General features: G+C 52.6%; 1 protein-coding gene across 5 annotated transcripts; it reads right to left on the bottom strand.

Annotated features, from left to right (window-relative positions):
• Positions 1 to 357: 357 nt before the first annotated feature.
• On the bottom strand, positions 358 to 26,981 carry Sbf1 (SET binding factor 1). 5 transcript variants are annotated; one of them, XM_039078877.2, is made up of 42 exons: positions 26,739 to 26,970; positions 20,438 to 20,523; positions 19,974 to 20,111; positions 19,638 to 19,796; positions 19,446 to 19,556; positions 19,118 to 19,141; positions 18,773 to 18,878; positions 18,515 to 18,647; positions 18,311 to 18,419; positions 18,121 to 18,234; positions 17,927 to 18,004; positions 17,434 to 17,547; positions 17,232 to 17,360; positions 17,050 to 17,148; positions 16,768 to 16,972; positions 16,573 to 16,685; positions 15,664 to 15,813; positions 15,377 to 15,445; positions 15,124 to 15,282; positions 14,783 to 15,051; positions 14,514 to 14,686; positions 14,361 to 14,434; positions 14,091 to 14,286; positions 13,753 to 13,880; positions 12,576 to 12,754; positions 12,330 to 12,466; positions 12,018 to 12,225; positions 11,526 to 11,722; positions 11,304 to 11,441; positions 8,528 to 8,605; positions 7,978 to 8,159; positions 7,719 to 7,898; positions 7,003 to 7,104; positions 6,745 to 6,930; positions 6,547 to 6,673; positions 6,341 to 6,471; positions 6,040 to 6,270; positions 1,993 to 2,100; positions 1,676 to 1,887; positions 1,098 to 1,185; positions 885 to 1,016; positions 360 to 801 (listed from the first exon to the last, which is right to left on the bottom strand). In XM_039078877.2, exons 1-42 carry the CDS (start codon positions 26,791 to 26,793, stop codon positions 703 to 705), a joined length of 5,706 nt encoding a protein of 1,901 aa, XP_038934805.1. In that variant the 5' UTR covers positions 26,794 to 26,970; the 3' UTR covers positions 360 to 702. The 5 variants fall into 5 exon arrangements, with proteins under 5 accessions (NP_001258102.1, XP_038934805.1, XP_063119416.1 ...); NM_001271173.1 differs by lacking the exon at positions 19,118 to 19,141 and having other exon boundaries at positions 358 to 801; positions 26,739 to 26,921; XM_063263346.1 differs by lacking the exon at positions 8,528 to 8,605.
• Between the last annotated feature and the right edge of the window lie 820 nt (positions 26,982 to 27,801).

Here is a 27,801-nt window from a genome sequence, read left to right on the forward strand (position 1 = left end):
GGTTCCCAAGGTCTTTCCCTCCCTCTGCAACACCCTGCACCTCCTTGATCTGAACGGAATACACCAGAGCTATCTGGGTAGGAGAGATGGGGCTTTCTCTGGCATGGAGGCCTGGGGAAATTGGGTGGCCGAGTGCTAAGCAGGGACTTAAAAAGTCCTTTCTTTTCCTCAGGAAGTTCCCTTCCCATAGCAGAGCTGCTCGTGGCCAGGGATCTTGGAGGAAGATGGGCTCAGGCTCCAGAAGAGGCACACAAGAAAGATAGCAACCTGCTACCCACTCAGAAGACCCCCACGGTTGAGACAGAGGTGCCTCTCTGGGCAGACCCACAACTCACATAGCTGATGCAGTCGCACAAGTGTGTCGTTAGTTCTCTCTTTATATAGACTCTGGTTCTAGAAACAACTTAGCACAGCCAGCCGGCCAGGGCCAGCACACTGATGGGCCGGGTAGGGTGGACTATTTACAAGCCCAGGGCAGGGCTGTACCATGGCCGCGTCCCTAAACGGCTCAGCCATGACACCACAATAAGTTAGAGCTGGCCAGGTGGGGCGGGGCGGGGGCTGTACACACAAGTGCTGGGGGGCTCAGGGCCTCAAATACTGTCGAGGGCCGGGGCTGTAAACATGGCCGGGGCGGCCCTGCCCACCCCTAGTGGTCTGTAACGACTGGAAGCAGAGCAGCCCGGGCAGGGCCGGGAGGGGTCAGGCATCCGACAGGCAGCTCTGGATCCGGTCCACCCACTGCTGGGCTGAGGGCACATCCTGGGCACAGAAGTTGTAAACACGACGTGTTGTCTTCACCTGGGAAGAGCAGGTTACTGACTCTATGCCCCACAGCTCCAAGCCCCTGGCCCCAGTGTTCCCCACCCCTGACAAAGGCTCACATCGAAGAAGGCCTTCTCATCCACAGTCTTAGGGGCACCTATGGTGGGTGTGCCAGGTGCCACAGCTTCCACCTCTGCCAGGTCAATGACACCCTTGCATTCTGTGTCCACTCGGTGGTCATAGTAACGCAGCTGGGTGAGGATGAGAAGACAGATGCGCAGAGTCAAGACAGGCCTGCCTTCTGTTTCCCTTGTCCCTCTACCACCACTCACCTGGTGCTTGGTCTTGTCCAGGACAAACCAACGGGCTTTCCAGGGCTTCATGAAGGCTCCCTTCTTGTACAGGGTGCCCTCATAGGACCTGCATTTGTACAGAATCGAGGCCAGGTTAGCTATTAGGTGGAAGACCGCCTCTAGAAATTAGATGATGGGTCAGTCCCTCTATAGTCATTATGTGACAGACACTGGGTTCCAAACCCCAGGCCTTAAGGGTGTCTAGGAGGTAGTCCCATGTGACACAGACACCTTAAAGAGGAAGGGGAACTTAGCAGTCAAATCTGTGGAAGCAACCAGAGTAAAATGGCCCCTCGAGGCCCAGGGAGGACGGATCCTGTGTGGCCCGTTTCATCTAGTAGCTGTCCTACACATACCTCTTGATTCCATTCCAGATCAGCCATAGTCACTGGGTCTACAACAGAAACCTCTTTTGATGCTGACCTAAGCTTAGGTAATTGTTATAGCTTCTCCTACAAGTCCTTTTACCTACAGAAAAAACTAAACTCCTCAAAGACCCTAAACCCATCTGCAAGTCATCCCAGTGCAGAAGTAGCAGTAGGCTGCATCCCTCACACCTGTTCTCACTCTCCGCTGTCTGGAATTGGCTATACAGCGTGCTGGTGCTCCGTCGGGCAGCCTGACGAGAGCTGGATGTGGTTGAGCCACTGCTCTGGTCACTGTCCAGGCTGAGGCTAAGAGTAGAGCCCACAGGCCCCTCCTGTAGATAGACCCCTAGCGAGCGGCGGTGGTGGGGCACAGCTGACACCAGTAATGAGCTAGGGGTACCCTGCAAAAAGCAGAATGGAATTTATATCAAGGCTGATCAGCCTCCATCTCCTGGCAACGCACACACCAGGTCCTCCTCAGCCCAGCCTCCCACCCATCCACTCACACGTCCATCTTGCCGGCCTTCAAGGCGCTGAGCAGCTTTCACTCGGTCCCAGGTCTCTTTCCAGCGTTCAGAAGGCCGTCCCAGCTCTGTCTCCAATCGCTGCAGCTCCTGGGGAGAATTGATAAACAAAAGAACATCCAGCGGCTGGGGAGACGGCTCAGCAGTTACACAGCTCAGCAGTTACCCACTCGTTCTTGCAATGGAGTAGGTTCAATGCCCAGCAGCCATATGCTGGTCACATCTACCTGTAGTTCCTGGGGATCCAATGCCCTTTTCTGACTCTGTAGGTCCCAGGCATGTGTGCAGTACACATACATACATGCAGGAAAAGCATTCACACACACAAAGATTTTTTTAATTTAAAAATATTTAAGGGGTTGGGGATTTAGCTCAGTGGTAGAGCGCTTGCCTAGGAAGCGCAAGGCCCTGGGTTCGGTCCCCAGCTCTGGAAAAAAAAAAAAAAAAAAAAAAAAAAAAAGAACCAAAAAAAAAAAAATATTTAAAAATGGAGTTGGGGATTTAGCTCAGTGGTAGAGCGCTTGCCTAGCAAGCGCAAGGCCCTGGGTTCGGTCCTCAGCTTCGAAAAAAAAATTTTAAAAACAAAAACAAGAAAACAAAAATCCAGATGAGCGGGCACACTGGTTCCCAAGTTGGCGCTGGCCCTGCCAACTGAAGTGCAGTCTTATGTGTACTGTGTGAGGAAGGACAGTCCTATGTGTACTGTGTGAGGGAGGACAGTCCTATGTGTGCTGTGTGAGGGAGGACAGTCCTATGTGTACTGTGTGAGGAGGACAGTCCTATGTGTGCTGTGTGAGGAGGACAGTCCTATGTGTATTGTGTGAGGGAGGACAGACCTATGTGTATTGTGTGAGGGAGGACAGACCTATGTGTACTGTGTGAGGGAGGACAGACCTATGTGTACTGTGTGAGGGAGGACAGTCCTATGTGTGCTGTGTGAGGAAGACAGTCCTATGTGTGCTGTATGAGGAAGACAGTCCTATGTGTGCTGTGTGAGGAGGACAGAATGGCTCCTCAAAGTTGACCTCTAATCTTCTACCCTCACACATGCACAGACACACTAAGTAAGTAAATATAATTTCAAAATTTTTTAAAGTATATCTAATTTCAAAAACTTTCTTAAAGTATGTCTAGGGGTGGTCCACTTCTTTAATCCCAGCACTCAGGAGGCAGATGCAGGCCAACGAGGATTATATCGAAAGATAAAAATAAAAGATGGCGTTCCATGGTCTATAAGGATATGAATGAGCACTGACTTTGGTGAGCACACTGCAAGCCAGAAAACAACGTAATGACGCCTCCACTATTCTATCAGTGGGGCTTGAGTGTAAAAACTGACCACATCTGAACCCTGCATTCAAAGAAAATACTTTTAAAAGTAATGACGCGTGGGCTAAGTGTAGACTAGCTCAGTGTTGGAGAAAGCACTTGTTTCCATGCACAAAGCTGGAGTTAATATTCACCACTAAACAAGTCAAAAGAAAGGTGGAAAGAGACAGGTAGGCAAAACCAGGCATTGCGTTTCCCACATAATTCTACCTAACTGGAAGGCTAAAATAGAAGGATCATTTAGGATTAGAGGTTCAAGGCCAGCCTAGGGAAACACAGCAACACCCTATCTCTTAAAAATAAGTGAGAGTTGGGCATGGCAGTTTATAAATGTAATCCTAAAACTTGGAAGGTTGAAGCAAAAATATCAGGAAGGAGCTCAAGTCCTTCCTTAGCTACGTTAAGACGTGTCTCAGAGTTAGCATTAGCTGGGCACAACAGCATGCGCTGTTAACTAGAAAGCTAAGATATAAAGGTTACTGAGCTTGAAGCCAGCCCGAGAAAGAAAAATACATTAGTTCTAGGTTAACTTGGGCTAGAGTGAGACCCTGACAGACAGACACAGACACAGACACACAGACACACACACACACCCTTAAAGATACTGCAGGTAGTCGGGCGGGCAGAGGTCATGGTTCAGTGGCAGAACACTTCATGTACACACAAGGTCCTGGGACTGACTCACTCAATAGACTGCACTACCACAAAGGGTGGGGACATGTCAGATGTAATAAAACTGACTAGCAAATCTGTATTACAAGAAATACTAAAAATTTTTCAGTCTGAAAGGAACTGGTATTGGACTAGATATACAAAGAAAAAAGGAATTAGAGGCCAGACCTAGAGTATGCCTGTACTTGTAAATAATGGGGAGGCTGAGGCAGGAGGATCTTAAATTGTAGTCAGCTAGGACAACATAGATCTTGGATGATGGTGGTGGTGGTGATGATGATGGTGATGATGGTGAGGGTGGTGGTGGTGATGATGATGGTGATGGTGGTGATGATGATGACCAAGTTTCAGCTGTAGCTCAGTGGTAGAGCATTTGCCTGGCCATATATAAGGCCCTGAGTTCAATCCTTAGTATTGAATTCCCTTCAAGAGTATATGAGCATTACCTGGCTTCTTCATGTACAAAGTAGGATGCTGATTTGTGCCTCCCAAGGGAGGGAGTAAACACCTTCCTTTCTTTTGACTTGTTTAGTGGTGAATATTAACTCCAGCTTTGTGCATGGAAACAAGTGCTTTCTCCAACACTGAGCTAGTCTACACTTAGCCCACGCGTCATTACTTTTAAAAGTATTTTCTTTGAATGTAGGATTCAGATGTGGAAGTTTTTACATTCAAGCTCCACTGATAGAAAGCCAAGCAAAGCAAAGATACTGGAGATGGCAGAAATAGAAAGCCTTTCTCTCATTGTGTAACTTCTTTAAAAACAAAGTTGACTAAAACAAAAATAAAATACTATGCGTATTTATGCCGTAGGAAAGCTAAGAGGCCCAGTAAAATCAGATCAAGACAACTCTTCTGATTTCCACACTATCATTCCCTGTACAAAACTACCCGCCCACAGGTGCCCACAGGTGCACACAGGCGCACTCGAGGAATAAACCCTTCCGATCAGGCCCTATACTGGCTCATCCAAACATATTTCACATTTACTCCCTCCCTTGGGAGGCACAGATCAACATACTTTGCACAAGAAGAAGTCAGGGGATGCTCACTTAATCTTGAAGGGAACACAGTCAGCACAGAGGAGTGCAAACCTCTTCTTACTTAGGACTTGGGGCTAAGTCCTTCTTAGGACTTCTGACTGCTCAACCCCTTTAATGAGCCACTAAGGGAGGCCATGCCACAGACAGAGTCTGTCACTGTACATTGCCTCAGCTACCACAGAGCATCTAGCACAGCTCACTTGACCATTTTTTCTTTCAAGGGATCTGTGCCTTGAGTCTGATTCCTGAACAGATAGAGCCAGAAAAGATGGCAAATTGAAGGCAAAAGTGATTCCCTAAACTCCAGGGCTGGATCCCAGGAGAGCTACTGCTCACTTTCAGGCATGCCAGACAGACAGCTGAGCAGACAGAGAGTGAGTAACTCCTGGGACAACTCTGCCTGCACTGACACCCAGGTACTGAAGTGTGCATGTGGTTTGACCTCAAGGTACATGTGTGAAAGTAAGACTAGTCCCCGAGTAGCAGATTAGGTAGGAAGTGATGAATCTGTAAGAGGTGGGGTCTGGTGGAAGGTCTCTGGTCATAGGGAAGGTCTTGGAAAGGGTGAGAAAATTTCTTGGGAGACCGCCATGATGTGGCCCAGCCCAGACACTTCCTAGAACTGAGTACATTCCCTTGAGCCTCCAGAACTGCAAGCTAAATGAATTTCTCTACCTTGTAAACTAACATATCTCAGTATTTCCTCACAGCGACAAAAAGTGATTAATATACCAGGTAAAGGGATACACATATGCCAAGAGCAAAACCCAAGTCTTGAGTCTTGAGAGTTTCTGACAGATGCTTTCGCATCACTATCTGTAAATATCTATTAGCACGAGACAAAGACCTAAGACCCACAGCTATCTGAAGTATGTAAGCAGTTCACACAGTGAGTGAAGTGAGAGCCACCCCCAGCTCTCAAGGGGAGCTGCTGACACACACACACATGCACAGGCCTTCTCCTGCTGCCTGGGACAGCACACACCTCCAGCAGACGTGAGATGGCATCAGGCTGGACTCGAGGGCGGCTGTCATAGCACGGCCAAACCACACGGCGCCTGCTCTGGGGAGCACCTCCATCAGGACGCTCCTCTTCTGGAGGCTCAGGAGGCCCCTGGGCCAGCTCCCAGTCATAAGGGGGCCCCTCAGCCAGCGTCTCCTCAGTGTAGAAATCCCACACCTTCAGGTTGGACACATTGCTGTAGGGCCGCAGCACCTGGGGAAAGTAAGCCTCCATAAGAAGCCCGGCTACGTGGGAGCCGCCGCCCCAGCCAGGCCCCACTCACCTCTGTGTCCTCAGGTGCATATGTGTAGTTGTAGAACATGGGGGTCCTCTTGCTTAGCCGGTCTACATATTCCCACACAGACTTGCAAGCCAACTGGCCTCTGCGCTCACCCTTCTCCTCATACAGCAGTCCTACACAAGAGCAGCGCTGAGCCCAGGCCCCTCTGGCCCAGACGGCTGCCCCAGATTCCCTTCTTCCCTACATACCCAGCTCAATACGCTCATAATCAGAGTCCAGCAAGAAGGTCCGGAAACGGCGGGATGTGTGGTGATAACCAAGGAACTTGAGGTAGAACTGACTGAACTCAAACTCCATGGGGAACTGCAAATGGACCTGTGTGATGTAGGGGTCAGAGGTCAGGTTGGGGAGCACAGCTCAGCCTACCTACATGGAAATCTACCCACCTGGTGTACACAGTCCAGGAACTGCAGGAAGACGGGTGTGAAGCCACTGCTCTGCCCAGCTAGGGTGTGGGCCCCACGGTGGCTGAAACGATGGCCAAAGGACAGCCACTCCTTTTCCACTAGCAGGCGGAAGCCTTCCAGAGTGCGGTAGAAGGGGTCTGAGAGGAGCTGCACCAAGGATACCACCTGCCAGCACCACAGATGTCAGAAAGGCATCTGAGGACCCTCCCCCACCCCTTCCCTGAACCCGCCACATACCTGAGTGGTGATGTCCCAGCCATCCTCCAGGCTCACAAGGACAGAGGAGCCTGAGTCTAGCAGCTCCACCACCAGCACCGATATCTGCAGCAGCTTGTGTATCTGCATGGACAGGCAAGCCTTGGACACCAAAGCCAACCAGGACACAGAGGCTCACACGTCCACAGTCCTGGAAAGGCCGGCAGTATCTACAGCACTGGGCGGACCCGTGCTGCTCTGCCTTGGTCATGCTTGCACTCCTCCTCCAGCCTGCCCACCCCTCCCAGAACACCCATGACAGGGAAGGCAGATTCAGAAGTCCCTGTCCTTTGCTGGGTGTGGCAGTAGATGTCTGTAATCTCAGCACTAGGTCTGCCACAAGTTATAGCAGTGCTAGGCTGTGAGACTATGTCTCACAATGAGAGTTAAGTCTTGCCTTTCAGATGCCAGAAGCCCCATCCCTCAGCCTCTAGTTTTCACCGAGCACACAACAAACAACCCATTTTCATTCTCTAAAAAGGGCAAAGCAGCAGAGGGCCCGGTAGCACAGGCCAGTGTGATCCACACTGGACACCACACTCCTGTGCACAGCAGACTGGCCCCTCACACCACTACACTACATAGCCAGCGCCTATCGCCCCCCCCCCCCCTCGTGCTCCAGATGTCAAACAAGCCCAGACTAGAGAGAGACCTAGCACCCAGGTGGGCAGAGGCAGAGGCAGAGGCAATGCAGAGACCTGGATCAGCCACTCTGAGTCCTCCAGTGACCGCAGAAAGGAGGCTGGGCTGGGCTCAGTGGCAGGGCAACCAGGCACACAGGCCTTCAACAATTTCTTGAAGCTGGCTTTCACCTGCCTTGCCTCAAATACTTCAATAGGAACCAGCTCCCACTGTTGCAAAGGGTCTGGGCGCACACCCTGGAGGAAGACCAATGACAAACAGTGAGCCATGCCTAGCCCTGTGCCCCCGCCTGGCCCTGCACTTCTATTCAGTTACCTTGAGCTGAGCTTTGTCACCAATGATGTAGAGGGCTGCACGCTGCGGCCGCAGAAAACCAGAATCAGGTGGCGCTCCGTTGGTGTGGGGAGTACTGAGGAGGTCTCTGCCAGCCAGCCGAGAGCCCACATCAGCACCAAGCCCACTGCTTCGACCACTGGCTCGGACACTGCTCCACTTACCTGCAAAGGAGACACCCAGTAAGCACTAGATTGAGGTCAGAGCACCACTTACCTGGGGCTGGCTGGGCCTGGCCTCCAGGGAGGGGACTGAGTTTCCAGGCAGGGCAGAGTGGTCGGCAGGCCACAAGAGGGAGGAGGGCTGGAACACACAAATGCCTCAGCACGTGGGGGGTGGCCTGTGTTAGTGCCTGGGTTGGGATCAAGTGCTAGGCAGGCAAGTAACTGGGGCTAGGAGGAGTCAATTGTGCTAGTCTGTCACAAAGGGGCAGTTAGTACTGGGTGTGGAAGAAGATATTAGTGCCCAAGACAGCTTGACTCATACTAAGGGGCCATCAGTTCCAGTTAAGGGGAGAGCCCCAGTACGGTACCTCGGGACGCAGTCCATCTGGAGGCCGAGGCCGCCAAAGGGTTGGACAGCGTGGTGACCCTGGCTCGGGGACTGGGCACTGAGGGCACAGCAGAGAGAAGGCTCAGGTTTGGTTCCAGGCCTGGGTTTTCAGAGGCCCCCACCAAGCCCCACTCCCAGGGATCAGAAGCAGGATCCCTTATCTGGTCCAGGCATGGGTCCTCCCTACCAGGGGCAACTAGGTACAGAGGTTCTATGATACTGGGAGGGGTCAGGCTTTGGAATACTGGACTCTTCTTCAAAAAGCTCAGAGAAACCTGTCTTCAAGTCTCTCCTAGACCCTCTTCCTTAAGATTAAGCCCAGTTCTGACTGATAGACAAGACAATTCCATGAAGTAGTCAACACACAACCATGTAGTAGCCTTGCCCAGAACAAAATGAGGTTCCTGACAGTCTCAGTTTGGTGGAGACCTAGAGGCAACTGGAAAAGGGAGAAAGAAGAGGCAGAGGGGTGGGGAGACAGTTTAATCCAGGACATGAGCAGAGCTGAGTCCAGGACTGCACTAGGCAGAGTTACAGGCTGGGACAACGTTAGCAGTATCTGGGAGAAGCCTGAGTCACACCTCAGGTTTACCTGACTATACAGAGGCCTCATACAGGACACAGAAAGAGGCATGGGGAAAAACATCACCCCACCCAATGCCGAGATCACTATGGCCAAGCTCAAGGCCAGTCTTCCACACCCTGACTTTTCTGACAACCCGACATTATGGAGACGGCAGTGAGCCAACCTACAGTACAAACAGTATCCGCCTACTTAGGTTGCTGGCTGAAATCCAAATAGAGACGAAGGAAGCCAGACTCCTGGTCAGCAGTGGACAGTCAGGGAGGGTGGTCCACACCCTGAATGTCTAACACCAGGGGCAGCGACATTCGCATTGGAGAAGGCTATAGAGATGTAGAAGACACTAAGGAGAGTGAAAGCTCACACATGCTGAAGGGAGGACGCTGCCTGAAGGTGCCACTCAGAATTTCTGGCAGAAAGAACAGACTATAAAACACATTTAATCACACAAGAAGCAGGCATTCTCAGGGAACAATGACAGTGGGTCAGTCTGGCCTGTCCATCAGACTGGTGTCACTTGGTGATCGTGAGAACAGACCTGCTGCCCTGTCCTCAGCACCAGTGGTTAGCAAGTGTTAACAAGCGATGAGGATGAAGCACTGCTGAATACAGATGAGAACCACAGTTCAACAGGGAGTGAAGAAGCCTGGGTAGAGTAGGTACAGAAAAAAAGGAAGGGCAGACAGCTCCATGCAAGAACAGATCTGGCTTGGTGGGGTGGTGCACGCCTTTCATCCCAGCACCCAGAGGGCAGAGGCAGATGGACTTATGTGAGTTTGAGGCCAGCCTGGGCTATAAAGCAATTTCCAAAGCAGCCAGGGCTACAGGGAAAAACTCCATTTTGGGGGAAAAACAATAAAAAAGAATAATCAACCACAGGATTGAGATAGACAGATAGACAGATAGACAGACTTAAAATCCTGGCCTACAAGATAGACAGACACACTTAAAAACCCTGGTACAAGACGGCTCTGTTCATGGGAACTCTACCAGCTGAAAGCCACAGGGGCCACTATGCTTTCAGGATTTGAGCCCAGAAGAGAAAATGTAGCCTACAACTTTGAGAGGAGGATGGAGGACTGGAGGTTAAGGCCTGGCATACTGCTAACATCTTTTGAGCACACAAGATGGACGGGGGCAACTTACTCCCACCTGACAGTGTCACACCAGCTTGGTAAAATGGGCTCTGTAGTCTTTGGCAGATGCCACACCTAATGCTCAGACAGATTTCCAAGTACAAGGACCTCGACTGACACACATTGGGCTCGGTATGCAAGTGAGTGGCTGAAGTTGTAAGTCGAAGAATCAACTGCTAAAGATCCCAGCACCAACCAGTCAGGCCATGAGAATGAGGCAGACAAGAGCAGTGCCCATACCCCACTTCATTTGCTAGCCAGGCAGTTTGCCTCACAGCTAGACAGTGTCCAGAGCATACACAAGGCACCCCTCCGTTAGTACTGCCATCTAGACCAACTGTGAAAACAGTCCAGCCCACAGCTAGAACTGGGCAGCGGGTGCCAGGCAGCAAGAGAGGGGGCTAACCTCATAGCCAGAGGCACACACCTGATCTCTGGGCCTCCTTCAGACACAATGCCCAGTGCGTAAGGACAGGAGATACTGCACACAATTATGATGACAGCAGTTCTCTCTACGCCTCACAGGCAGAAGTCAGCATGGGAAGGAAGCAGGTTGGTGCTATGGAGGTGTGCGTAGGGGGTGACAAGGACAGCAAGAACAGTGCAGACAAAACCCAGAGAGCCAGGACAGAAGAAGATGAAGGTCACTGTGGGAAAAGTGGCAGCTGAAGTAGACAGCATAAAGGAAGTGGGAAAATGAGTTTAAGGATGTTCCAGGGGCTTTAGGCATCAGCAAACAGAGGGATGGAGCATCTGTTGGACCTAGAGGCTTCTCTGGTGGATGTGCTGGGTTAAGGAAGGTGAGGAAATGGTCAGGGTTATGGTCAGAGGAGACAGGGCCTCAGGACACTCACCTGGTCCGAGCAGTACTCCTGCTCTGTCCCAGAACTCAGAAAAGTCCCCCTCTTTGTCCCAAACCCAACACCACAGTCAAGCTACTTCTGCCCCCTGCTGGCCGACCCAGCATAAATTCTGCCATAGCCCCACAAAGACCTCTTTGCTCTATGTCCACCATTTACCCAAAAGCACCCTCTCACCGTGACCACCCATGTGGGCTGAGGAGAAGCTACTAAGTGTGTTTCGTCCTGATGAGTCAGCATAACGTGGCATGGAGCTAACCACAGCCTGCAGGTACTTCTCTTGCTCTAGGCTGCTGGAGTCAGCCTGGGCCTGGCCTGAGAAAGGAAAATCTGGAGCTGAAAGAGGTAGACAGTGGACAGGCAGGGCAGGCAGACATAGGAAGAACAAAGGAGGAGTACCTGGAGAAGGTGTATTCTGGGCCTTGAAGAGACCAACAACACCTTTGCCATGCAGGCCCCCAGAGCGTAGCAACACAGCCTTGGAGCGCCCACTGCGCCAGCAGACCACAGGGAAACGGTTCTGGCGGTAGCAACGGGACACGCGTTGCAGGGCATTGTCCTGGATGCTCTGGGGAACAATCAGCAATCCTGGATAGCTGTAGGAATTGGAGGTATCATGAGGGCAGCTCTACGGCCTTCCCCCATGCCTACCCACAGAGCCTTACACAGAGGAGGCAAAAAGAGCTAACAGGGTTAGCACAATAGAGCAAGTCAGGCTCCCAGATTCTAAAGGCCAAAGGCACTTTATGCTTCTCTGGAAGCCTCTACCAAACCTGCAGCCCAACTCTGTTTCTCCAGGATCCATGGCAAGCAGGGAAGGTGTCCAAGCACTGCCTACCACCCTAGTAAGTCCTGGCAAAATCTTCCTGGCGTGTTCTAGCCAGCCCTCACCTGCGACATATGGCATACATGCGATTAACAGGAGAGATGCGAAAGGGCTCAGACTTGGCCCGGCTCAGGCTGCTGCTCAGGGTACCTAGTCCAAGACGCTGGTAGTCACGGCAACATGCCCGTTCCACCAGACTGCTCATGGTCATGCGGTCAGAGGGCTTCAGGGCTGAGGACGGGGTCAGTGTGCTGGGCTCCAGCTCCTCTGACACTGCAAACAGTACAGTTGGAGGTCATCGCCCAAAGCCCCCGTCCCAGTCTCCATAGGGTCATTTCTCATCGAGAGCACAGAGATCTCCCTGACCCTGCTCCCACCTGATATCTCGTCCTCCTGGTCCTCAGGGGGTGGCTGGCCCCGATGTTCCCAGCCAGGGGGGTTATATTTCTTACGAGTAACATACTGCCGCCCAATGGTCTTTTTAGCATTCTTCACCAGGTTCCTGGACAGGGTTCTGGGGGTGTAAAAGTTCAACAGAGATGAGAGGACAGGGAAGTCCAGGAAGACTACTCAAGGGTCAAGCAAGGAATTCGATGCCTGGGCTCTGGGATCCAGTTCTGTACCTGAATGAAGGACCCTTGTCCTTGGTAACTCGTGGCGGCCTGCCAGGTGTGAGAGCTGAGCCAAGTGTGAATGCAAAGGTGGCCCTGATGTCTGGTGGGTACCGAAGCTTGTGGAGCTGCTTTCGGAAGAGCTCAGCACTGTCAGATCCCACCTCCTCATCAAAGGCCATTTTCAGCAGCTGGGTCAGAAAAAAATAAACCCTCAGGGCTCTAAGTGGCCCTCCAGCTCCTCCCCAGTCAGAGGACTCAGTTCAGGGGCTCCCTTTTTTTTTTCTTTTCTTTTTTCGGAGCTGGGGACCGAACCCAGGCCTAGCAAGCGCTCTACCACTGCACTAAATCCCCAACCCTCAGGGGCTCCCTTCTTATGGCCTGCACACCACAGCAGCAGGCAAACTCGGAGGACAGGCATCATGTCTGTGTGACTGAAGGTCCAATGTGTACGAATTGTAAATCTCAGTGCCAACTGAGGAGATCTCAGTGCACGAGTAACTTGGACTCAAAGGTCAATGCCCCAAGGATACTGACAAAGACAGGCCACTATTTCAGAAGGTCAAATAATAGTAATCTGAGAACTGCTGGAGTAGCCTTTTCTTTACATGTGTGAAGGTGTGTCTCTGTATTTCCAATTGTTAATTCTGTTCTGGCAAAGAGCTAAATGTTGAAGGATGCTGGTATTTATTTCTATGGCCCCTCGATAGCCTTATATTTATAAATACTGGTTCTTCCACACCTGCTCAGGTTCTTGGAGGCCAGTCACCCTCCTCTATGCCTAGAGGCAATCTAGAATTGTATCAGAGATTGTCTTGCTGCTACTGGTTGTAATCAAGAGCTGACAGCCAATAGCTGGGCAGGAGGTGGAGGGGACCTTCTAGGGAGAAAGAATGAAGCAGGAGAAGAAAGCAGATGTTAGGGACACTAACATGGGACTGCAGCAGAGCAGAGAAAGGTTTAGAGCCACATGACAAGTGGTAGACTAGTTAGTTGGGTTAAGTTGGGAGATTGCCCAAGCTAAAGGCCTAAGCTTTAAACAATATTAAGTCTCCATGTCTCACATACTGCTGGTGGGTCCAAGAAAGTCCCATGAGAGAGACAATGTGACACCCCCAAGTCAACAGCACCCTGGCAGAAAACCACTTATAGGGCTCGACCTAGCTGTAGTGGACAAGAGTTCACGCACCTGGAATGTGCAGGAACGAAGCTGCAGCCCGTCCTGCAGAAGCTGGTCCACAGGGGTCTGCACACTAATGCGCTTCTCCTTGGTCAACGCAGCCACGGGGAAGGAGCGGACAACCACCTGCTCCCCCACTTAAACAGGCCAAGAAGAGTCATGCGGCGAAGGGAGAAGAAACAGATAATATCTCAAGGTATCAAATACAGAAGTTTTGGGTGGGTATGAAAGGACATACGTGGGCCTATTTCCCATCAGGTTTCGACTCTTTGAGAAAAGGGAAGAGAAAGGGAAGTCTTATCTCCTCTAAAGAGCTGGGGAGGCACAGAAAAGGTCCACCGGCTTACCCAGGGGGTCAGTAGGCATCCCCGTGAAGATGACGCGGTATGTGGTAAGGAAGACAGCACCCTCAGCTGGAAGTAGAGCAGGGCCCCCTCCACTGCCTCCTACACCCTCCTCACGCCCATCTGGCAGCAGGTACACCCGAAGGCCATCGAGGACACACTCTTCACCAGGCAATAGGCGTGGCCTCAGCAGCTTGGGCTACCCAGGAAACAGAACAGAAACTTAGAATATGGCCCAGATTTTGTATGCACAGCTGCTCAGCCTCTGCTTACCTTCTGTATTGGGGGCAGCCTCTTGCTCTCACGGTGTACAGCCTCCAGGGTCTCAATGTGCATCTGGACAATGTCTAGGGGAGAGCAGGTCTTATACCCTGGGCCCCTACAGCCACTCGTCTAAGGAATGCTCCCATACCAGTATCGCCATACCTGGCACCATGACATGCAGTCCTTTGAGGTGGTCGCTGGTGACCCCACTCTCTGTGCAGACCTTGTCCACAAAGCGGTTTATGAAGCGGACCACAGCCCCAGCCACATCGCATGTCTCTGCGTCTTCAAAGCCGCTCTCTGTGTCATAGCTCTCAGCCACACTGCCTGCCATGCTGGGCCAAGAGGGGGTGTGTGTGGGTACCAGCACCCCCGCAACCCCTCCATAAGCCTTATCCCTGCCCCAGGCCTCAGCACTGGCTCCACCTCACCTGTTGGTGACCAGGCTGTTGCTGGCACTCTCCAGGTCTCCCAACCCTGCCCGCTCCCGCAGCAGCCGGCTCTTGCTGCTGTCCAGAGGCAGCAGAAGGTAGCTCATGCGGTTGGCATAGTGGATGGCCTGGCTGAACACAGTGCTTTCCTCCTTCTGTACCAGTTCCTGCTGCTTCTCACGGCTCAGGGTTGGCCATAGGCGCCTCTGCTCTGAAGCCACATCCAGGGCAGATCGTTCATCATCCTGAGACTGTGCCTCCCCAGTCTCCTGTCATGGCACAAGAGTAAGGCAAGGCCAAGGTGCTGCCCAGACAGCCCAGGCCCAAAAAGTCCTGCATACCTGGGTGGGGCTCACGCCATCAGAAGGCTCCAGGTAGAGGGCCCGGATATGGGTCTGCACATCCCCATAGAACATGGCCTCCCAGAACTGTGGTGTGCTCCACACTACATGCTCCTGAACACAGCTATATGCAAACTGCGTTACCCCTGGGCTCAGCTTCTATAGAAATGAAGGTGGGAAGGTCATGAGCACACAGACAGCAGACCGAGCTCATAGAGAGGACAGCTCGCGCCACCTCACTCCCTACACTTACCCTGCAGAAGGCTGTGACCAAAGGCAGCAGTGCAGCCGCAATGCCGTGCTCATCCAGAGAAGTGCAATCCTGTGGACAGAGCCATGGGTGATCCATACCCAACCCCACCTCTCTGGCCATCACAGACCAGCAACTCTCACCACCGCCACCTGAACTGTTGCCTCAGGTTTCAGAGTCATTTCCAACGAGACCTCTCTCTGACTCCCCACCCTATCACACGGGAGAGACCCTGCACCCCCTCTTCCATTGCGTGGGGATATCACTGCTAAGATGAGGGCCAGCTTCACCTGCAGGCAGCAATTCATCATGCGGACGACAAAGTCAAACTGCTGATGATCCAGAACTGCACGGTTCTGCTGTACGTGCAGGTGAAGCTCATGGGCGAGGCAGCGGCGGGCAGCTCGCCCCTTCAGGGCCCTGAGAACAGCTGGAAGCAACTGAAAGCAGAGACAAGAGGAAATGTAGAACAGAAAGCAGCACAGGGAGATGCTCACCTAGAGTCAGTGTGGAGGCAGCCAAGCTCAGGCTCCAAGCAGAGGAAATACCAAAGCCAGTGTAACTCAGAAAGGACCAGGCTCTGGGTTTCATTGACCAATACAGACTAAACCTTCCAACAGACCCAGCAATTCCACAAATGACAGTTCAAGAGGACACAAGGTATGTGCATAGTGTGGGCTCCCAAGCATGGACATGCGCTCTGGAGAGAGACTCCACAGGAACACCGCACAAATGTTATTAAGACTCAAACGTATTCGTGAACACAATAAAGGGCAGAATAGCACACAAGATTATTATTAAAGCAACATAAGCAACATAAAGTCAGGCATGGTGACTATGTCTGTAATCCCAGCACTCAAAGAGGTTGGGGCAGGTAAGAGCAAAGCCAGCTTTGCTTATACATTGAGTTGCAGGTTAGCCTGGGCTATAAAGATCCTGTCTTGAAAAACTCTTCCCCCAGACAAAAACCAAAAAACCCGAACCAACTAACCAAACACTCCGGAAACTTTTGATGTGTAGAAATCTACCCTGTGCGTGTACAGTGCATACACTACACTGCTGCTCACCCAAATACAAGAGCATCCTCCTGTCCACCCAGGCACTGCACAAACTCAGCATTCGCCACACTGGAGGAAAGAACTAAGTCTCCTGAGACCTGCTGCCCAAAGCCAGACTAGAGGTCACCTGACAGGCCTCACCTTCTTTGCCTCAAGCATTTTCCCTTCAAACACGTAGGAGATGCAGTTGCGCACCACCTCCAGGCGACGGGCACTGTTGATGTGAGGCCCACTGCACCGCTCTAGGATGGCCGCTAAAGAGAAAGGCGTGTTCACTTTCACTCCTGGCCCTGCCCCCACCCTAAAGCAGTCTGCCTTCCTCTTCACGCCACATACTCATGGGGGGCCCTGAAGGGACAGTGGTCCTCCTTTCAGCCTTCACAGCTGGAGGTGCACCCTGCATCTTGGCTGCAGCCTGGTCCACAATCCACTGAACTGTGCCCTCATCTAGCCGGGGGAATGGCCGATGGGTCCGCCGCAGGTGGCTGGCCTCTCCTGGCCTCTGCACTTTATGCATTGCCACAGCTGGGTACGGGTTTTCCTGAGGGAACATAGGCAGACATTAGCTAGTGGGCCAGGACCAAGGTGGTGGCATGCCCCCCATGTCACCCAGCATACATTCTTATAAAGTTGCTCTGCTAGTTCTTGGACGTGACGCAGGACGCGGTGGGGATGGTTCTCATCTGCTCGCATCCGTGCTACCTCATGAGCCACCAACTAAGGGCAAAGGAGGGAGAGTGATGAGGTCAGTTAGGTGGGTTGGGGGCGGGACAGGTAGACAGGCAAAGGCAGGGCTGTACCTCATCAAACAGGTCTGTAGAACGGTAGGGGACCCCACGCTCTGACACAAAGCCTGCAAAGGCCATGCCCTCCAACACTTTCATCAGGAAATCATCCTCCACCAGTCCACGCTGGCCTAAGAACGCTGCCTGGGAAAAACACCAGGAAGTCAGCTCCTCACGGACTCATGGAGCCAGCTGCAGCCCCGACCCCACAGCCTACCTTATGGAAGCGAATGACAGGCTCGGGGTGGATGCGCACGATGTGCAGGCACCAGCGGTAACCCTGCAGGAGCTGAGCAAAGAGCCGCAGAAAGACAGCGCGGAGCTCCTTGTCCTGGGAGAGCAGGTCAGAGTGGGTGAGTGTCAGGTCCCAGGAAGCATCCAAGGGCCCTGGGCACTCCTCTCCACTCCCCGTCACAGCCAGACACAGGCTTCCCAGGCACCTCTGCCACCCTCTTTGCCTCTCCCAGCAGTGCTTCTCAGCCAAGTGAGTCCTGCAAGTGCTGAGCAAATGGTTCCTGTCCAGAGCCCCTTGACTGTTCTGTACTGACTCAGGCACAGTCACCACACCTATCTGTATAGCTCCTTTGCTCTAGACTTCTTCCTGCCTAGGCCAGAGAAGCCTGAGGTCAGCTTCGAGGTAGGCTGAGTGACACCATCAGCTTGGCCATTAGAGGCAATGCAATCTCTATACCAGAGCAGAGTGACCCCACCTGCATTTTCAGTGAGGAAGCAGATGTTGTAGGTGGTGGAAAGGCAAGGTCAGCCAACTCCAGCTCTGGATCCAGGACCTGTGGAAGCAGAGGGGAGCAAGGACAACTGCATGGTGACCTTAGGGTTCCCTGGCTGTCCGGTGATAGCTCCCACAAGCCCCAGGTTCCAGCCCCACCCTGACTTCAACCCTCACCATGCTCAGAACATTGTGAGTCTGGCTTTGTAGTGGCTCTGGCAGGGGTGGAATGTGCACACACTCAGGGACAGTCACTGTCCCTCCATCAAGATCGGCAACAATCACGTCCAGCTGTGCACCAAAGGGAACAAACAGTGAGAGACCAGCAAGCCCAGGCAGTGATGCAGACACAAGGCACAGCCCTTACCAGCTCCTGAGTCTCTGCCTGGAAGGCTGCATTGACCCCAATGATGAAAGGTGTAGGTGTACTAAGGACTTCGAGCAGCTGTGCCGGCAGGATGGGCACATATGTGAAGCTGTAACAGGCCCAGAAGACACTGTCAGCCCCAGACATAGGACACAGGGAGAAGGACCTGGAGGAGGCAGGAGGAGGGGACAGGCAGAAAAGCACCTGTATCTGAGAGGAAACAGCAGTGCCAAGAGGCCCCTGCAAGCATCGGCTAGACGTTGGTAGCTCCTGGACAAGAAGAGGACTTTGTGCTCAGTGAGGGCAGCACAGAACAAAGACAGCACATTGGTGATGCCTAAAGAAAGAAGAAAGCCTGGTGAAGGCCAGTGTCCCTACTCCAGAACGCAGGGGGCAGCCAACACCTCTGACCACCAGCCCCAGGACAGGAAATTGGGGGAGGGGTATAACAGGCAATCTCACCCAGCTGGCGGAAGAGCAGGGCTACACTACAGCGGCTGACAGGCAGTGAGTCTACCAGTGGGGTCTGAATGACCTGCCGGTCACCAGCCCCCAAAGAGATGGTTCTCTGTGGAAAGAAAATGGCCAGAGCTTAGCAGTATAGTGAGCCGGATCAGGTCTGAGCACTTGGCTCCAGGTGAGCTGACAGATCTTGAGATGGGACTGGTTTAGATGACCTGAGGGATAGGTCACACTCAGCCTCTGTTGGCTGAGCAGCGCTGCAGAGAAAACTCAAGGTAAAGGGGGATGTCTGTGCTCTGGGTCGGGGCAGGGCCTGAGTGGGCAGAAGAAACAAAGAATCCATACCGCTCCTTCCTCAACAGAGTCCAGCTGCACAGGACAGACAGACAGAGAGACACCATTAGACACAGGACACAGAATAGGAAGCAGACAGATACATGGATAACAACAGCCAGTGACAGGAACATACGCAATGATCAAGAGGACAGAGACGGAAAATGCAGGCCCAAAGGTACAGGTACGAAGCCAAATAAGTAGACAGGGCTAAGAGCAGATGGCAAAGGCTGGCACTGAAAGCAGAAGGCCTTGACTCAGCTAGCAAGACTATCAGTACCCACAGGTACCCCAACCCCTGCCTCCTGTGACTGCACCAGGAAGGCCTGTGGCCACCCACCTGAGACCCGCCTGCCAAGGGGACGGTGCACGTGAGCAGATTCCCAATCACATTCTCCAGGTTCACGTTCAGGCCTTCCACATGGATGGTATAGATGAGACCAAGGCTATTCTGCAGCGACCAGATAGGGAACAGTGGTACAACTGACAGGGACCCCGTGCCCTGCCTTGCTGCTATGGTGGCCCTCCTCACCCTGAACACGTCAGCATGGTCCAGTCGAGACACCAGAACCAGAGTCTTTGGAGCAAAAAGCTGGCCAGGTTGGGCTGGGGCTGTGGATGACAGCTGTGCTTGGCCTCCTCCATGTGCCTCTTCCTCCTTCTCTGTGGCATCTTCAGTGCACATCACTTCCTGCAGACAGAAAGCCACTCTCCTGGCTCTAATCAGAGTCATCCCATGAGACCAAGTGGAAGACAGAGGTGACTCAGACCCAGCCTTCCCCAAAAGGAACATACCCCCAGAGGCAGAGCAAGCTGGCCGTGGCCCAAGGCTCAGCTTCACATGTTGCACACCAGAGCTTACGCTGACCTGTGTGGACTCCACTGGCTCCCAGAAGGTCAAGCAGGCGCAGTAGTGCCTCTCAGAGTTGATGTCAGTAAGGACAGCCACAAAGAAAGTTGGTGGATTCCTCTCGGGACATAGCTGCCACCCACTGGGCTGGCAAAACTGAAGAGAGGGATCAGCAGTTAGTGCCCGAGGGCACTCACACCTATAACAAAAACTCCCCCTACTCCTACCACCTATCCTCAAGCATCTGCACCACCAGGGCCTGAAGCTGTAGGGTATATGAAGCACCCACTCGTTTACCTAGGGAACACCTTAACCTCCTAGCCTCAGCCCTCTTGGTGAAAAGAGTAGCACAGCTCTTGCCTCACCATCTTGGGTGAAGCCCATGAGGGACTCAGTGACATGAGCAAGACACCCTGCCTGTCAGGCCAGCTACCCCCAGTAGTGGACCTGCCTTCCTCTTAAAGCTCCATCTCCACACTCACCAGCTCAATGCCCTGGGGGAAAGGGTTGTCCTCCCAGTCCTTCTCCGGGAAGCGCTGCAGGATCTGGCCCTGGCCTTCCCCACTCCCTGAGAACAAGAGTAGGTGGTCATCAGAGCACTCTCCCCCACACACCCCAACCCTCACATTGTTGGGATTGGCCAGGATGGAAACAGTCCCTTCTCATCTGGCACCAGACCAACCTAAGCTCACAGCTCTGTCATTTGTCTCAATACACTTCTGGGTAGATAAGACATTGGATAGGTACAGACCCCAAGGCCACCATAAGGAAGAGAGAGGAGACCCCAGATCCCTCCTCTCACCTACCAGTCCAACCTAACTTTTCAGAGAGGAGGAGTTTCAGTTTACTCAACATCTTCCCTGGCTGCCAACCTGCAGCTTTAGCCTCAAGCCGTACCAGACGACGAGCACCATGCAGACAGTGGGCACGTCTGGATACACAGGATGCACTCGGGTATCTTGGTGATCCCTGTCACCTGTCTGCACTGGGCCCATGTGTACAATTCAAGCCTTAGCTCCTCTTATGATGGGGGTGGAAACACCAACATGGACCCAAATTGCTACCTATGCACAGTACCTCAGAGATAGTTCCTCCCAGAACACAAGTCTCCAAAAACAAAGAGTTTAGCAAGTATATGCTGCCCCTTTGCACCCTGAAGCTCCCAGGCTCCCTCAGTATGTACGAGCAAAGGAAATACTTCTAAGTGCAGTCTATGTAGGTGGAGTGAAAGTCCTTGCCTAGGGCTCACCTCGCACCACCAAATCAGGCAGCAAAGGAGGGCAGCAGCAATGAGAATGTGTGATGACTTCTTTTGCCTCATATACACACACATGACGGTGGAGCATGGTATGGCAGGCAGGCCGTGTTCTCAACCTTCCCAATGCTGAGACCCTTTAATACAGTTCCTCATTTTGTGGAGACCCCAACCATAAGGTTATTTTGTTGCTACTTTGTAACTGTAATTTTGCTACTGTTATGAATTGCAAAGTAAATACCTAATATGCAGGATGTCTGATATATGGCCCCCAAAGGGGTTCCAACCCACAGGTTGAGAACCACTGTGTTACGGAAAGAAAGACAGGCCTCTTCACTTAGGCCTCTCACACATACAGCTTCAAGATCCTCAGGGCACAGTGCTTTCCATAGACCAGCCTCAATGCAGAGTCTCCCACCAGTGGAAGCAGCAGAAGCAGACAGTGAGTAGAGGGAGCTCTACATAAAGTCTTTTCATGGATCCTCCTGCTTAGTTCCAGAAAACTTCTGTGTGCAGTGGGCCTGCTTGCTAGGCTATGGCCTCACCTCCTCCCAGCCTGGTCCACTAAGTAAGCCCAACACAACAATCCACAATTCCCAGGTCCCTAAAAACAAAGAAACTCAGCTGCAACCGTGATAGAGCATGCATCCCTCCAGAACCATGGATAAAGCACCAAGACCATCAGCACTAGGAAGGTTGCTTCTAAGCAGGAGGTAGAGGGGTGCAGCGGCCTATTATGACTCACAAAACCTCAGCTTCCTGCTCCCCTCCTCCCACCACCAAAACCCTGCAGGCGACAGGCAACAGACAAGGAAGGGACAGGTGTCTGCTGGTGTCATGCCTACCTACACACACCCACACACCTGTCCTACCAAGATAAAACCCCCAGGGGTTCCTCGGGTCCCACTCTCAACAGGACTGGGAAGTGCATGTACTGTGAACACACACACACACACACACACACACACACACACACACACACCCCAACCCCAGTCGTGGCTCCTCCCCCCACCCACTCAGGCAAGAGCCTCCTTGTGCTCGGCCCTAAACCACCATCTGGGCCTAGCCCTGGCTGGCACCCAGGGCTCACCCAGTTCTTGCCACGAGGCAGCATGCAGAGGAAAGCGGGGGGAGTATATAGACAGGGACTGCAGCCTCTGCTCTGCAGCCTTCCCACAAAGCCAGGAGGGCTAGTAGCCTTCTGAGGGTCGTTTTTAGTAGCCTCTCTACCCAGGGGAGTTGGCACAGAGAGGATGGACACCTTCCACTGCCAGTATCCCTCATCCTGTGCAATGTTAATTCCCACTTCCCAGTAGCTTTAAAACCTTCTGAGGATTCTACACTCTAAAGAGCTCCTTTCCTGAGACTCCCAACTAACTGTCCCATAAAGGTAGGCAGGTAGACACCCAGTGGGCATCTCTCCTAAGGCCCTTCTCTGTACTATAACAGCCCAGGATTTGACTTTCAGATTTCCGTCTAGTGCCTCCTCTAAGAAGTTTGCTATCTACTTTCTATCTAAATCTGGGGCCTGTAGCAAGACCCTGAGGTCCTCCCCCCAACAAGTATAAGCCTCTCACTAGGCAACTGGTACACCTGTAGGAGCCTGAGCATATACAAGTTCCCGTGCATGGCACAGGTTACAGCCTAATTAGGGCTTGTTGAATGCATGTAGTCAGCTATATGACCATCTTCCCCACACCCTGCCCAACTCACACCTCACAAACAAACAGGTTCTTCAGTCAGAAGGGCAGAACAACTTCCGGAGCCCTAAGGCACAGCAGGCCCTCTCAGTAAGACCATGAGGAAGCCTTGTTAACTCTCTCTGGCTTCTCTGAGACCCCAGACTGCAGGCTTGCATTTGTGAGGAGTTTTGCCATGTTCCTCTGTGTCTGTCACCACTGAAGCCTTTTGGCAATGACTGTACTTAGCCCAACAAAGTACTGCCCACTTTGGGTAGACAAGAGCAGGCACAGCCTCCCTCCCTAACCCAAGCCTGTTAGAACGAACGAATCCCAATAGCATAGCCATATATTACAAGGCAGTGCTCTTCGGGCAGCCTATGGAGGACACCAAGGTCCACTAAAGTAGAGATGGGAAGTCCCTGACAGGCCCACCCTAGGAAGATACCCTGGGATTCCTATACTCAAAGCACCTCAGTGAGAGCTTCCTCCAGCAGCCAGGCCCATGCAGACTGCGACCCAAATGGCAGACGGGGTGGCAGAATACAGAGCATGTATTCTGTCATCTGCTGGCAGCACATCATCACCAGTGCCAGGCTCTGATGCCTGGAGGGCCAGCCATGGACAGTGTACACTGTGGGAAGGCCTAGAACGAATACAGTTCCCCTGACTAACCCACCACATACCTCACCACACATGCTGGACAGCACCAGGTAGCTGCTGCCTCTTAGGAGCCTAGCTATAGAGAAAGGGAGAGGAAACAAAAGAATACGGCCTTCCTGCTTTTCTACCTATCAGACCTGAACACGAAGACACAATGCCCCAGGCAAGCTACAGCTGCCGACAAGAGCAGTGGAAGCCTACAGCTCTTTCAGATGTTATCTTTGACCTACCCCAAATCTATAAGCGGACCACAGAAACTTTAATTCAAGATCTTGGACCCTTAAGCTCTCAGGGTGTGGGGGGAGCTGGGAGGGAACTGCAGCCATCACAAACAGCCCCAACCTGATCTAGAGGGAGGGCAGGGCCATGGGTGGGAACAGTAGATGGGCCCAAGAATGTGGCCACCTCATTACCATCAAGGCTGAAGGAGGCCAGGTCATAGAGATGTAGTTCTTCCTCCCCAGCAGTGGTAAAAGGGAAACTGTCAGGTTTAAGTCAGGTAAAGTGTCTGATAACTGCTGTTCCCAGAAAACTGACAACTGGCCAAGCTATAAGCAATTAAGTGACCATATCTGGGAACTGGGCAGGGGTCTCAAGCTATGCTGTCTGGTCCCTCAAGCTAAAAAAGGTGTCCAGTTCGGTGACAAGACAAAGCACACACACTGACTAACCAGGTGCGGGGTCTATGCTGTCCCATCTAGCACCCTTTAAACTTTAGAGTCTAAAGAGAAAGGGTTACACACAGTCCAGGCATTTACTGTCTTCAGCCTTGCCCACAGGTCACCAACTGTAACTATTAGCAACCAGGATGCTACCTCTGGTAGCACTCTGGGCCCAACTGCAACAGCTTAAAAAGGCACTCGGCACCAAGGTTCTATTCCTAGCAGCTCCCAAGAAAAAGTTCTGATCCGGACAAAGTTAAGTCATCCTCTCACTCACACCCCTTAATCTGAAAGGCCGTGCACCCCAGGGCAGTCAGCACAGCGCACAGCGGGCCTTCACCTGCTTTAGAGACACCTACCTAGCAGTATTCATACTTGGACTTTAGATATAAACTATCTCCTTTTTACACACAAGTGTTTCTGACAGCCTCAGAGCAGCTCTGTGAGACTCATTCCATATGAAGATGAGGAAACTGAGGCAGGAGTGCACAGTGACTGGCACAAGCCAAGGGTGAAGAGTGACAAAGGAAGGACAACTAATTTTCAGTGCATTCTTCAGTTTGGGGTCTTTTGCTCTTGGTACTAATATCTTTTGGCTTATAATCTTGCCTTCGGTCCACACCCAGAAACCCAATTCCCGGCTGGTTCCTCAAAGAAATGCCTTGAGGCTGAGTGGCTAGCCAGCAACTAGTCAACTCTGACCCCAGAAGTCAATGCTCAGAGAGCTCATTGGCCTTCTATTTCCACAGTGATGGGTAATTTGAGAATTACTCCATCATATCATTCAGGAAAAGTAGCCACCTCTGGCCTCAACCTTCTATTCTGTTCTGTACAGAGGTCAGAGGTCCATGCTTCTTGAATGGCTGGCTCTATCAGAAAGTCCACGTGTCACAGCAACTTCTCACGGAGCTCCTAACACCTCATGTCACCCTCAACTTTTACTCCACTCCCAGTAGACCTCCCTGATCTGGCCTCTATACAGTCTGCCTCACAGGATCTTCTTCATGCCACTGTCCCCACCATCCAAGCCCACTCTGTTCCTTCAGCCCTGGCCCAGCACCCAGCAGCACTCCTGTTCCAGGAAGAGGAGGAGCCTCACTGGCCTTCACGTGTGCCTTGGAGCACAGGTTCTCCCTCTGTGCGCCAGTACAACACTGGTGGCGAGCCTCCTGCTCAAAAGGACAGGGGGATGAAAACAATGTGGTCTCTGCCTTTGAGAACTCCCTCTCTGGAGGGAGAGACAGATGCTCGTGACTGAGTGACAAAAGATAGACTTGAATACATGAGAGCAGAGAGAAGTGGGTGCTTGGTGAGAGGGTACAGAATGGAATTTGGGAGACAGAGGTGATGATGATGGTGATTATGGTGGTTGTGATGATGATGATTATGTTTTCCAGTGTATATATAGGGTCCTAGTGGAGACTTAGCAAGAAGAAAAGCAAAGAAGAAAGTTTGGGTCGTGAAGGGTGATGGTGACAGCTGGTCTGAGAAGCAGCAGTAAACTGTGTGGAAGAGATAACTGGAACAAGGTAGGAGATGCTACAGTTAGGAAGTAGGGGCTGCCTCATCTGGCCACAGCTATCCCTAAGATACTGCCCCTCTGTAGGTGGACTCTGATAACCAGAGTACAAATCCCAGCCTCCATTCCAAACCCACAACTCAATTTCTCTGTGCCAGATTCTATGCTGAAGATAGGGCAACAGCAAAGGCAATCTCAGTGGGCTACTGGGAGAAATGAGATCATACACACAAAGGGTTGTGCAGGGCCTGGCACACTGAGGACTCTAGCCAACACCCCAACACTGTTGTCTCCATGGCTGTTACTGATGTCACTGTCAGGCTCCGTTTTCTCCTACCCCCTGGACTGAAGGGCTCTCAGACACAGGCGCTAACTCCAGATCAGGGCCTCCTAGACACGAGTAGCAATCACCACACTGATCCCCCACTGAGGGCCTGGCTTACAGGATTGGATGGCAGGGCGAGCACCAGGAATGCTCTTTTCCAAAGTCTGATACTCTCTTCTGAAGTCCGGCTCAATACCACCAATGAACTCCTCCCCCTCCACTGCACCCCATCAAGCGTGCTTGAGGCTTCAGACCTAGCTTTGGGTAGGAGAAGCTGGGAAACCAACGTTCCGCCCCCCTCTCTGAAATTCCCAGACACAGCCACCGGCAGTCGGCCAAGACGGGGTGAGCCCATCCTACCCAACTTGGAATCGGGGAGACTGAACTGTAGCAGGGACCTCCAACTTCCCACGCCTGGGCTACCCGCCCCGGTCCACCTCGGAACACGGCAGGTGCCCAGGTGTAGGAGGACGGATCTTACACAGGCCAAGTATTCTGGGGTCCTCGCGGGTTGCCCGGACGCCACCGTGGCCAATAACTACGGAGGGCTCTTTCGCAGGCCCCGAGAATTCGGCCCCAAGTCCTGACCCTGCCTCCGGCCGGGTCTCCTTAGTTTCGAGTCCTCAGTCCCAGTCCCTTAGCCCCAAGCTCGTCCCTCGGCGCTCAGACTCGGCACTCACCGCGCGGGTGCGGCCCGAACGCCACCAGCACGAAGTAGTCCGCGAGCCGCGCCATGGCAAGGGGCGCAGGCGGGCTCCACGGCTCGAGGATTCGATGGCGGCGCGCTCATGGCCCGACGCTGGCCCTAAGCTGCACACTTGGGACACCCCCGGCCCGCTCCTCTGCGGCGCCGCTGACCAGGGCTTCCGCCGCCATCTTCCCAGCCAGCCGGCCCGCCCGGGCGCCTCGGGAGCCTGCGCAGTTCTGCCCCTCCCGTGTAGGCGGGACCTGACACAGTGCACTTCCATTGGTCCACTCCACGTGGGGCGTGTCCAGAGAGAGCTGCCCCGCCTACAACCTCACGCTCAAGGACCAGCTCAACCCTTTGGGCGGGTGAAGCTTACGGCGGCCGGGGCGGGTCAGCTACCCTGGTCCCGCGGCCGGCATTTCGACCTGAAACACCGGTCAGGTCTAGGGCATACTTCCCCGTCGAAACTGAAGCCCCAGAAGGAAGGGAGACCTGGACCTCACCCTGGGAGAGCCTAACTCCGAGGGTCAGGGGTGTGGTCCAGCTCAATCTGGCTGAAGCAAGTCAGTGGAGCTCAGGCCCTGTCCAGCCAGCCTCCCAAATTAGAGGACCAAACTAGGGGATTGGGGAGTGTCAGGTCTTCACAACAAACCCTGTCAACCTTACGATGGCCAAGGGAGAGACTTTCAGGCCTTTTTTTTTTTTTTTAAGTTCCCAGTGCAAAAAAGAACAGCTAGAGATATCCCACCACTTGGATGGGTGGGAAATCCAACACCTGCATTATAAAAAAAAAAAAAAAAAAAAAAAAAAGTCCCAGCTTGGATCACCTTCCTGGGAAGTCGGAACCTCTTGGGAGGTCAGGGGATTGGCCAGGCCTCTTGCAGTGACACAGGAATGGACACTGTAGGAGAGGCAAGGTCCTTGACTAGGGGAATTAAAGAGGGAGGAGTAGGCTTGTTTGTAGATGAATTTAGTTTCCGTGAGAACCGAAAGACAAGCTACCTACTAGATCTTGTTCCCTCAACCTGCGGGATCTGGAGAAAGAATGAAACCAA

The sequence above is a fragment of the Rattus norvegicus genome, chromosome 7 (assembly GCF_036323735.1).
Source record: "Rattus norvegicus strain BN/NHsdMcwi chromosome 7, GRCr8, whole genome shotgun sequence".
Lineage (NCBI taxonomy): Eukaryota > Metazoa > Chordata > Mammalia > Rodentia > Muridae > Rattus > Rattus norvegicus.